This window comes from Nilaparvata lugens, chromosome 9 (genome assembly GCF_014356525.2).
Source record: "Nilaparvata lugens isolate BPH chromosome 9, ASM1435652v1, whole genome shotgun sequence".
NCBI classification, from domain to species: Eukaryota; Metazoa; Arthropoda; class Insecta; order Hemiptera; family Delphacidae; genus Nilaparvata; species Nilaparvata lugens.
Genome location: NC_052512.1, coordinates 25,953,019 through 25,965,940, shown reverse-complemented (window position 1 = coordinate 25,965,940; position 12,922 = coordinate 25,953,019). Strand labels below are relative to the sequence as shown.

The 12,922-nt window shown below is 33.4% G+C and overlaps 1 protein-coding gene across 1 annotated transcript in view; it reads right to left on the bottom strand.

Moving 5' to 3' along the window:
• The window catches only part of LOC111056820 (bystin), a 30,095-nt gene extending 21,604 nt beyond the window's left edge, over positions 1 to 8,491 (bottom strand). The window contains exons 1-3 of the mRNA XM_039435711.1: positions 8,124 to 8,491; positions 7,620 to 7,713; positions 3,734 to 3,840 (exon numbers count right to left, since the gene is read on the bottom strand). Of these exons, the coding sequence (XP_039291645.1) occupies positions 3,734 to 3,840; positions 7,620 to 7,713; positions 8,124 to 8,258 (336 nt within the window). The 5' untranslated portion in view covers positions 8,259 to 8,491. The remainder of the gene's footprint in view (positions 1 to 3,733; positions 3,841 to 7,619; positions 7,714 to 8,123) is intronic.
• Positions 8,492 to 12,922: the final 4,431 nt, after the last annotated feature.

Below are 12,922 nucleotides of genomic sequence, written 5' to 3'. Positions count from 1 at the left end.
ACGCTGTGGCAGATCATTTAAATAAAGGAAAGAAAACTCTTGCTATCTTTATTGATTTGGCCAAGGCCTATGATACAGTATCTCATGAGCGCCTATTATGTAAACTAGAAAGGGTTGGAATCAGAGGAACTACATTAAAATTATTTGATAGTTACCTTTCACGTAGGGCACAGATTCTAACTATTAATGACTCAGTTAGTGAAGTTATCAATGACTCTCCTACTGGCTACAGCCTACCTCAAGGTACAGTCTTATCACCAATCCTATTTTTGCTGTATGTAAATGAATTGTTGAAATTGGATCTGAGCGGGGGCGAGGTGTTTTCTTTTGCAGATGATACTGTTCTCTTGTTTTGCGGTGAAACATGGCACCAAGTGTATGGAGCCGCCTCAAGAGGCATCTCCTTACTAAAGAATGGCTGGATATGAACTCACTAAGTTTGAATATTAAAAAAACAAAATATATTGCATTTTCAAGAAATATAACTGGCCAGGAAGATACGGCATGTAAACTGAAATTGCATATTAATTGTAATGAATTTGATGTTAATACTGGTTGTTGTGATTGCCCCGAAATTGAAAGAACGAGTCACTTGAAATATTTGGGTGTTATAATTGAGCAGGGATTTAAATGGAAGAAACACATAGATTACCTTTGTGATAGATTGAGGTTTGTATCTTATAAATTTTACAAACTAAGATCGATCCTTCGGCTACCAATGCTGAGAATGGTGTACTTCGCTCTTGTGCAATCATTGCTACAATATGGTTTGGTGGTTTGGGGAGGTACGTTCGATACGCATGTAGCTCCTTTATTTAGAGTGCAAAAAATGATAATAAAAACAATATTGAATAAACCAACCATTTATCCCTCAATGAGTGCTTTCAAGGATATCAGTGTCATGACAGTAAGACAAATGTATGTTTTGAGCGTGATTAAATATTTTTGTAGATACAATTTTAACTTTATGCAATTAAATAATGAAAATCATAGGACTAGGTATAATTTGTACAAATTCGCATCATATGTTTCAAACCTAACACTTATTCGTAAGCAATTAATTTATATAGCTCCAAAACTAATAAATTCTATTCCACCCGGGCTTATCATAGAACTACCTTCCAAAAGTGTACCAAGGAATATTAAGAAATGGATAACTGAGAGTCATTATTTTGATTTGTATATTGTGTAGATAATTTAATTTACATCCATTGTAATTGTACTACTATTCTGCTAAATTTAAGAGTCTCGATACATAGCTTGATTAATTCTCTTAGAATATAAGTTGTAATTTATTTATGTTATTTTGTATACATCTTTTTTTTTTGTTTTAATTAGATGTGGATGACCGAAGTTTGACAATATGCTACTCCTACTGGCGAACAAGTAATTTTCACTTATGCCAGTGGTTTCATTTCCACCTCTTGTACCTTTATTTTGTTGATAGAATGTAAGTAAACTAGATTAAGGTACATTATCCTAAATTTTGTAATTGTTGAATTTTGTGGAGGAAATAAATTTGATTTGAATTGTTTCAATCCGAATTCATGAATGCTTATTATAGGAGGTATATGCTAGCCTACTGTCAGCATAGGTTGAAATGGGGACCATTAAAGTTATTATTTTCAATATTTATTATTTTCTATATTTTATTTAAAATAAATATTGAAATTGAATTTATTATATATTTCGTTTCTTCTTTATTAATTATTGAACGAGCGTTAGCAAAGTTCTCACTTTTGACTTACTAGAGCCCAAAGTCGTTTTCTGTCTGTTTGTATGTTCGACAAGAACTTTAGGAGATAATTGATCTTCAAATTTTGAACACAACTTCTTTGAACCTCTTTACAGGTCAAGTTCGTTGGACAACAAAATTGACTCACTCCTTCGTCCTATTTCGGGATATAAAAATAGCATTGAGAGTGCATAAGAAAAAAATTGTTTTGATTTATCATTTATCAGTCTGCTGGAATTATTTGCATGCTATTTCTGTAATTTTTCGATTCATTTAAAGAAGCTGATGCTATTATTTTGCAGTTGTCACACAGAGTGTCAGACAGACAGACTTGAGCAACACATCATTTCAGCTGAATAATACACAACATTAATTTATTAGTTCTATATTAACTCGCTTCCGTTAACGCCTGTCTGTAACATACACGTAATTAATACTACTTGTGATAGCAGTTGCTATGAAAAAAAGTTTTTCAGTGTTAACATGTGAGTATTAGCTACTATTAGTGTTCACTAAAGCTGCGTTCACACCAAAGTTATTAACGAAATGTTAATAGCCTAACTTAATCCTTATGGACAGACAGACAAAAGATATTTATTTTAAAAGAATGCACTTTACAAAGTAATAATCGTATGTACTCATTTTCAATACAAAACAACAACAAATAAAAAACAACCTCATGAATACACTAAGCCAAATAAATCTTTAGAAAAAGGTCTGCATGGGCAAAAAATGCCTGTGCGCAAACCAGAGTTGCATTTTATAAATTTGATAGAGAGAAAGGAAACACTAACTTTGATGCATTCAGAATCTTATTTAATATCATTATTACATACAGTGAATTGTTGGATAGCTCAAAAAAAGGTTAAATAGTGTAATGATGCATATAGATTTCAGGAACAGTAGACAAGTTGTCATCGAATTTATCAATCAAGATAGGTATTATAATTTGTTGTGATGATGTTTTCTGCATTGTCCACTCCCAACTGTATTAAAAATTTCTTCAATTTCAATTTGAATACCGTAATGATTTCGAGACGTCCTGAAATACTATCTGATTTGGGAAGTGACGAGCCAAGTTATGATACAGAACATGTGAAATGTAGAAGGAAATTGTTTTTGTACGGGATCTCTGGAGGGGTATAGCTGTAATACCAGTGTTTATAGCATACCGCGTTTGATGCATATGTGTAATGAGCCCAAGAATATTCATGTTGGAAAATAAATGTACTAGTAGTTCTGTGAACAGTAGACCTCACGCAGTATTCCCATCCACAAGTACCTGATTGAAACTATAGACCTTATGGAAATACAGCTAGACTGGCTTCTCCACACATCTGTGTAATCACTTGTCAGCTGATTTATGATGAATAATTCTATAGTCTGATTTTTACTCTAATATTGGCGTATGAAGGAGGCTCCTTTTTCCTTTTATATTATCCTTGAAATGCAAAATTTCCAAAAACCTTGTATATACGTTGACGCGCAATTAAAAAAGGAACATAACCGTCAAATTTCATTACCGCGTTTCACCGTAAATGCGCAACATAAAAACATTCAAACATTAAGAGAAATGCCAAACCGTCGACTTGAATCTTTTTGAAGTCGACTTGAATCATTTTAATCAATTAAAATGTTTTTGATGAAGTGCTGTCTTACAGTCAGGACCGCACTTTCCTCAAAGAGAATGTTAGTTGAGAAACGAGGATTTTTTTCATAGCTACTTTTGGAATGGCTTTCTGGACAATAAAGAGTGGCTGAAGTACCGTCTTGCAAGCACCACCCCATGCAACTACACCAAACTCCAAAAAGGACTGGACATATGCAAAATATGCCATTCTAATCTCTCTCTTATCCAGTACATCGCTCATCCTTAGTAAGTTTACACTGTAACACAGTAGAAACTGTGCATTTGTTGGATAAACATGATTTCTATAAGCCATCGTTTGGATGTTTTTCAAATTACTTGAAAAGATCGAATAAATGAGAACTACTCACAGGTACACCACCATAATCAAATTTTCCCTCGTCCTCATTGTCTGACTGCTCTTCATTCTGAGAATCATCGTCATCCACTCCACCCAAGCTGATCTTCTTCCTAGCTCCTGCAATTCAAAATAAAACTCTTCAATGTTTCTTTCAATTACGTACTGCTTGTTAATTATCACTTTTAAATACTTTAATTACGAGAATTCAGTCTGATCTTTATAAATAAAAGCTATTAGCTTCTACTAGAGCGCTTTCGGAACAGAAGTGTCAACCAGTGTTTTCCACTAGTTGAAAATGTTTTTTATGTGAAATAAAATATTTTATTAATATTAAATATTTCAATGTATTTTTTCTTCAGGGCTACTTTTAGACTAATATAAATAAAAATATAAATCTCAGTACCCTTTCTAATTATTTTATCACAACATGTTTCGGACATTAATGCCATTTTCAAATGATTTTAAATGAATAAATATGCAGGAAGATTCTTATTTTTGATCAAAAATAAGATAGGATAAACATTTTAAAAGGGTACTGAGATTTATATTTTTATTTAGCCTATTTAAATATAAATATTTATGTATAATGTATTAAATGTAGGCTACTGGTTAAATTTCAACCAGTATTTTTCGACGGAAGTGTCAACCAATGTTGATGAAGGGCCTAGTGTCCGAAAGCGCTCCACAAACGTCAGTAGAAGCTAATAGCTTTTATTTATAACTAGCAGGTAACCCGTACTCCGCAAGGGTCTATTTTAAAGCTTGCCAAACTGAGAACTTGACCGAGTGGAATCTTAAAGAGTTTGAAATAGGCCTAGAACCATCCTCGGTTAATTAAGAATCTATAAGAAAAATTTCAAATTAATCAATTTAGACGTGATGATGCGTCAAACATAATTTTCATATCCCGTACGTTTATGAGCCAGTTCTCTCCTTTATTATAGTATAGATAAGTTCTTCAACTTGGTGCTTACCTAATAAAGTAACAGAACTCAAATCTTGATTAGAAACCTTCCTCAACTTAATGCCAACCTGACAATATTGGACTGGTTATTGAGTTAGTTGCCAATTTTAACCATGAGGTAGTCTCTCTAGAGTCCTATATTAACTAACATATGGTATGTATTCATGTCCCATCAATTAAATTTTAAAATTAATTCAGAAAAATCTAGAAGGAAAATTGAAATTAGGGCTTCGAGTTGCACGAGATATTATTAGAATCTTTGGGAAAAATTTGAAGATATAAATCATTCCCGGTTTTTCGGTATGCAATTCACAAGTTGACATGTTTTGAGCATGCGAACAAACACAACCCTACTCTCTCTTATTATATAGAAGATCAGACTGCTATGTTGTATTAAGTATTCAAAAGTTATCAAAAATTAAAATTTAATTTAAAAATAAAACAAAAAACTATACATTTATACTTATTACAAAGTAGGCAGAATAATGTTTATAGTGTGTTTCATTTGATACAAATTGGAACCTTATTATGCAGAGCCATAAGCTGCGTTTACACCATAGTTGTTAACAAAATTATTATTTTTCCGTCCTTAATAGATTCTATCAGATTGAACATAGCTTATCATACACATGATGTGCATATGTGTTTGTCAAGTTCCGTTAATCTAATAGAATTTATATAGAGGGAAAAATAAACATTTTAACAAATTTGGTGTAAACGCAGCTATAGGCTTGCATTAATACTTTGTACTTCACCTGAAATTGAAATGACAGCTGAAGCTCTGTAAAAAAAGGCTAGGAACAAACGAGGCGTTTTTGCTCTGGCTCGGACAATGTATAACAATGTAGGACAATTTAATAGAGCCGTGCACACTGCCAGCAGACAACTCAACTGCATGATTTTGTTCAATAAATTAATTTTAATGAAATTTCATGCTCTTGAACATTTTCCAAAATTATCATTTTCAATAATTATATAAATATAATATAATAAAGGAAAGAATTGGCTTATACACGTACGGTATAGTAAATTCACAAATAGCGCATCATCACGTCTAAATCATAATCATCTTCACAGTTTTGGGTTCATCCTGTTGATTTTTTCCCAATCATTAATTTGACATTGTGATTGTGGGATTCAATAAATACCGCAAATAAACTATTGGACTGATTAACTTGAAATTTTGCATATTGATTCTCAATTTACCGAGGATGGTTATTGGCCTATTTTAAAAATGTTCATCGATTTCAGTAGGTCAAGTTTTTAATTGGACCCTTGCAGGAAAAGATAATTAGACTCCAAGATTGAAGGCTTCAATTAGACTCCACCGGATACCTGCTAGTATAAATATAAAAAAATCTGGTGTGGCGCACTCACCCAACTTTCCTTGTCGTTATGAAAATTGATCAACTGACGCTAGTGTTCAAGCGAATCACAAGTCTACTATTCAATGATCTGAGCCAACTGGTGACAGGACAATAACGCTGCAGACACACGAAGTCTGCTATCTCTTTATAGTGAATGATTCAATAGAATCAACAGTAGCAAACAGTTTGCAATTGAAATAATAACATTCCCTCGAATTTCGAGCTTATTTTGAATTTTAAGTGAAAATGTTACTGGACATTAATTGTAGAGATTTTCTTGCTCAATCTTTTCCACTTGGAATTTTTTGTTCAAATTGTATCTGAAGCCTGATAATTGGGAATCTAAAATCAAACTTGGCATAGATGGGGCAGAGCTCCTGGAATTTTTACAGATATGGGACTTGTAGTTGATATAGCTTATCAATGACTATTTTAAATATAAATTTAATCAAAATCGTAGGAGCCGTTTTCGAGAAAATCGCGAAAAACCTTGTTTTTGACAAGATTTTTGCCATTTTTGCCACCATCTTGAATTGCATTTGATCGAAATTGTTCGTGTCGGATCCTTATACTGTAAGGACCTTAAGTTCCAAATTTCATGTCATTCCGTTAATTGGGAGATGAGATATCGTGTACACAGACGCACAAACACTCATACACGCACACAGACCAATACCCAAAAACCACTTTTTTGGACTCAGGGGACCTTGAAACGTATAGAAATTTTGGTACCTTAATTTTTTTCTGAAAGCAATACTCTCCTTACCTATGGTAAAAGGGCAAGGAAAGTAATAAATATTATGCATTTCATTTTAAATATATAGCGTATTGGGGTTCATTAACACTGCCGTTTTTCGATACAATATTTTCTTTTTCACTGTAGATTCTCAAATTTTCTTGCTTACTTCTTACTTCCGGTGTCTTCGCCCCGACCCTTGGATCGGGGAGTCATCATAGCTAGAATTTTCTAAAAGCTAGTATTGATAAGAATCGTTTGCAACAAATAACAAGTGAAATATTATTGAGATATTTTTTCCAAGTATATAATTCCTGATGGTTTAGCAAAATTAGTTGATCAGAATAGGCCTAACAACAATTCTTTTCGTTCGACCATTGCTGACAGTGACTCTCAATCAGTATTAAGTCAGCTATGGTTGATGTGGAAGCATTAATTAGAGCCTTATAAAACAAATAATAGCTCACACAAGTATTTTGAAAATACTTAGAAACCAGTCCTCAAAACCTACAATTTATTGAAAAAATGGTAGTCACAAAATGAAATAGATTTAAAAAATATATTTCTTAAAATTAAATGCTTAGACGGATCAGCTACCTCAGTGATTGACTGATTGGTACATGAAAATATTCCCAATATCCAATATCTCGGTCAAAGAGATCCAGTTCCTGGATAGATAGCGTCAGTCAGTGTATTTCAGCATGAGAACACTGATTGTACATGTGTGATTGATACATGAAAAACGGAAAATATTAATATATTATTAATATGACATTCTAAGAATGCTCTTTAATACGGTAATGTAGAATACCAATGAAATGAAAATCACCTGGTTCATTAGTTGCTCCCACTTCATCCTCTAACTCCTGCTGTTGGCGTCTTGCCTGATTAAGGATTCGTGAAGTCAAACGCGAGTCAACAAACTAAAAAACATAAAAATTCTTTGAAATACATGAAAACGAAATTAAACATAATTATCATCAAATTGATTATCATTCCAAATTTTGAATGGTTAGAAAAACTGAAAAAATGTGTAACTAAATACTAAAACTAAATTAATTCATAAATATAATTGCTATCTGCAATACTGTACCTATTCTAATGTCAATACATACACTATTGGTATGACTATAATACAATAGGTTTATAATAAAGATATGATATCCATAAAAATGTTTAAGTTTCATCAGCTATTGGAGCAAGTAAAAACAAATTGTTTTCAAACAGGAATACAAAATCTATTTTTATTATCATGACTTCAATGACATGCGTTCAAACAAAATAAAATAATAATAAAAATATATTGAGAGAAAATTGGTTTTCATAACCTCACCTCTTCTTCTTCATCGGTACGATTTCTGACTTTTTCACGTCCTTTCGGTTTTACCTGATCATTCTCAACTATTTGTTGATCAAGAGGCAGTAATTGTCCCTTTTTTGATGCTTTAAGTTTCTTAGATTTGCCCATTTTTAGAGTTTAAAAAGTAAAACCATGTGGGCAAACAGAACCATACACAACAAAAAAAAAGAAGAATGTTTTTCTGATCCTGATCAGAATTTTAGGTTAGAAAATTGAGTCAGTGGACGAAGAGCTAAATATCCAAATAATAAGACTTAAACGGTGTACACACGTACGTTTGCCTCGGGTGAGCATACGTGTATGGGCTTGCATTCGCACGTCTGAACACTGTTCGCCGATTCATGTCGGCGAAGTGGAACCCTGTCGGTATTTTGGCATACTGAAAGGCGCCTCGGGCGAGCATTGAATCTACGTGTGGGCGATGAGACAAAACGTAAACATTATAGGCGCGATAGCCTAATTCCAATGAATTAAGTTAATGAATGACAAATCAAATTGTGATCCAATTACTTCATACTACTGCCTATGCCTATAACAGTGGACTGTCTAGGGTATTGTGATCGGGCTGTGAGGCTGCTGCAGCTGGGATAGAATTCTTTGATGTGTCTGCTATGGCTTTCAAGAGAGCGGTTTTACAGCTGGGTCTATAGCTTTTCTATCTTGCAGAGTTCAAATGTATTGAAAGCATTGTCTCTTGCTTTTTCTTTTTACTTTCCTTGCCATATTACCATAGGTAAGAAAATTGCTTTCCGAAAAAAATTAAGGTACTCCAATTTCTCAATTTCTATCCGTTTCAAGGTCCCCTGAGTCCAAAAAAGTGGTTTTTGGGTATTGGTCTGTATGTGTGTCTGTGTACACGATATCTCATCTCCCAGTTAACAGAATGACTTGAAATTTGGAACTTAAGGTCCTTACACTATAAGAATCCGACACGAACATTTTCGATAAAATGCAATTCAAGATGGCGGCTAAAATGGCGAATATGTTGTCAAAAACAGGGTTTTTCGCGATTTTCTCGAAAACGGCTCCAACGATTTTGATCAAATTCATACCTAGAAAAGTCATAATAAGCTCTATCAACTGCCATGAGTCTCATATCTGTAAAAATTTCAGGAGCATTGCACCATCTATGCGAAATTTGACTTTAGATTCCCAATTATCAGTCTTCAGATACAATTTTTGAAAAAAATCAAGAGGAAAAGATTGAGCATAAAAATCTCTTCAATTAATGTTCAGTAGCATTTTCACCTAAAATTGAAAATAAGCTCGAAATTCGAGAAAATAAGATTATTCAATTGCAAACTGTTGATTCTATTGAATCATTCACTATGAAGAGATAGCAGACTTCGAGGTTGCAGCGCTTTTATCCTGTCACCAGCTAGCTCTGATCTTAGAAAAGTAGACTTGAGATGCGCGGGAACACAGGCGTCAGTTGATCAATTTTCATAATGGCAAGGAAAGCTGTGTGAGTGCACCACAACAGATTTTTATCTTGTTTCATTGCATTTTTGGTATTTTTCACATTTTTTTATCATTTGTATTAGTTGGCTGTGTTTTGTTATAGTGTTAGTGTTATTGTATTATTGTTATAGCTATTATTCTATTGTGCTTGCTGCTATTGAATTACTGTGTTTGCTATTGCTAAAAATATTTTGTTTGCAATTGCTTCAAGTTGTTGAATTTGCGCTGATACTTTCTAATGCATATTTGTATATTTCTTTCATATTACTACTGTTATTAGTTGTTATACTTCTGAATGATTGCAAAGTTACTTATTTGACTTCATGTTATGTATCTCATATTTATATTTGTCTTGTTATTTTTGTCTATCTTCCTACTATTGTATTCTTTTGAAATTGGTGTATACCGTTGGAAATATAATAAATAAATGAATAACAAATTGTAAATTGTAGGTTTTTTGTAATTTTGTAGGATATGTGGAGTCTCAAATATTTAAATAGAAACATGCATGGAGTATATAATTTGTATCATGTTTAACAAATTTAGAACTGTATAATTTCAGTGAAAATAGCTTTTCTACAGGGTTCCTACAAAAAAGTATAGCTAACATATTTTATTGATATCAATCAGAGTTGGTAATTAAAATTGTAATCTTCAATATATGTTTTGGATAGCTAGGCTATTTATAGTGAGATTTATTCAAACTTTAAACCAGTACTCTTGAAGGTAAATTTTGGAGAATCTTGTTTTGTCAAGTGTATGAACAGAGTTAGTTTAAAATGAACTAATTAGTAATTCAGTATTCGATTCAATCTATGGCTAATTTGGTTGAAGAAGAATGTTAATTTCGTGGGACAGTGTTTAGTGCTTTGATTAGGTCAAAACTTCTAGAATTGTAGAAATTTTCTGTTTTGAGATTCAGAATAGATAAGTTATTGTAAACCAACAAATGAATTGCCTAATGCCAAGAAACTCAAAGTTAGGGCCTATCGTTCTTGTGAAGTTATTACTTCCCTCGTGAAGGAATCATTTGTTTGGGAAACTGGTTGAATTAGATTCAGTATATTAACAAAAAAAAAATTGCCTGTAAAGTTGGTATATGGGCAAAAGTTTTACGTGACAACGACTTTGATTGGTAAAATAATTTTAATGTGAATATTCATCCCTATAGTAGGAAGAAGGATGAAATAATAGTAACAATTTAAAACATTTATTTATACAAAGAATTATATTTAAAACATTAATTTATACAAAGAATCTCAAACTGAATTTCATATTAACAAAATTTTATTTTTACCTTCACACATCCTCAACAAAATCACTCTGTCTCTCTCGCTCTTAGGCGGGCTAACTGTGCTCGATTAAATTTTTTACATAGCAAGTCGCACTCATTTTTTCAAGTAAAACAAATTATTATTGGCTGAGAAACGATTTATACTACTTTTGTGATTGAAAACTACCACAACATTGTGATTACTACAACATAACCCATTCACTTATACCTATTATACTTACACTTACTGTATACCTATTCACTTATACTTATTCACATAACCTATTCACTAAGTAGTGGTGCAGTCGCAGGAGATTGCTTCGTTTCACTCTCTCTCCAGGTGAATGAATGCCTTTGGGCTGCTACTGCGTTGCTTGCCACTGCTCCTATTCGTGCTCTTTCCAGATGACCGTGAACCGAAACGAACGCTCTCACTCGCTCTCATTGTGAGTGCATAACACATAATGTGGGAACATAACACAGTTTCTTGAAGTGTCACCTGGCAAACCAATTTATAAGACGTTGTCACGTCAATAATGTTTTGACATCTCATAATGTTCTCATATCTTATGTCATGTAGCAATTTATTTCCTTACTTCAATCTATTAACCTACAATCGTTCAACCCACCAACATTGTTTGTTAAGTTTTATTTCAGATTTCATTATACTAGTCATTAAAATAAATGATACTGTTGAGGCCATTTGAAATTGTATTCATTCGCTCATTGACTGCCAGATGGCAGAAGAGTTTCTATAGTTTTATAATATACATTAGGCCCACTTATCAATTTATCGGCCAGACACTGGATAGTTTGCCAGTCAGTGTGAATTCAGCTCTCGTATTGCTAGCACTCCCTGTCGAGGCTTTAAGATTCAGGAAATTCGTCCTGAATCTGCCTAAATATTCATGTCGTTTAATATTATAGGAAATTCGGCCTATATATTTCATATTTGTGTAAATAAGTTGGATTTTTGTCTTATGTGAAAAGTTACTCACGCTTCATATTAATAAGTGAAAAGTGAATGCCAGAACTCAATTTTTAGTTTTGTTTTTATCAATAGTCAAGTCATAGTGTTATATGTCTAGACAGTAAACTCCATCTCAGAACCGGGAAACAACAAGGAACCAACTTCAACAATCACATTTCGGATAGATCGGTTTGCATAATTTCACCTATCTTTTCCTCTCATATTTATCCAATCCAACTGTCCACCTTTTACCTCAAATATAAGTAGGCACCTCAAATATAATTAGGCAAGCAATTCGATTCACGACATGTTGGATTTGGGATTTGGTGAGTACCTTTTCTGATTTTCTATGTGTTCTATGTATGTGGTTTTTTTCTGAATGGAATATGGATATATATTATTCAGCACAAAGATTTGATTCGTTTTATACAGTCCACTTCAGAGCATTATTTGAAACTTGTAGTTTGAAATATTTAAATTTAAAGAACCAGTATTTACTTACCAGATACAGTTGCATTTTGTAATTATCTTCCAAAGACGTGGAAAATTTACATGTACCATGTTTTCGTGTCGTCTGCAAATCAGATAGCTTTTTGAATGTCGAGGCATACGTGGAACGTGTCCACAAGGATGTACAGTGGATGCCGAGGCATGTGTCCATACAATTGTTCGCGCGAATCTGTACGTACATGTGTACAAGGCTTTAGAGTGGTTTGTCAAAATTTATTACAAATAAAGAACTGACTGAATGGAAGTGCATAAAGCCTTGTACACACGTCCGTACAGATTCGCGCGAACAATCGTATGTACATATGCCTCAGCATTCATTGTACGTCCTTGTGGACGCGATCCACGTATGCCTCGGCATTCAAAAAGCTATCTGATTTGCAGACGACACGAAGACATGATAGATGTAGATTTTCCACAACATTACAACAATGGCGTTCCAGTTAGTTTAGAGTTCACTGTATGTACATTCAATGCTCGCCCGAGGCGCCTTTGAGCACGCCAAAATACCGACAGGGTTCCGGTTCGCCCACATGCCTCAGCGAACAGTCTCCAGACGTG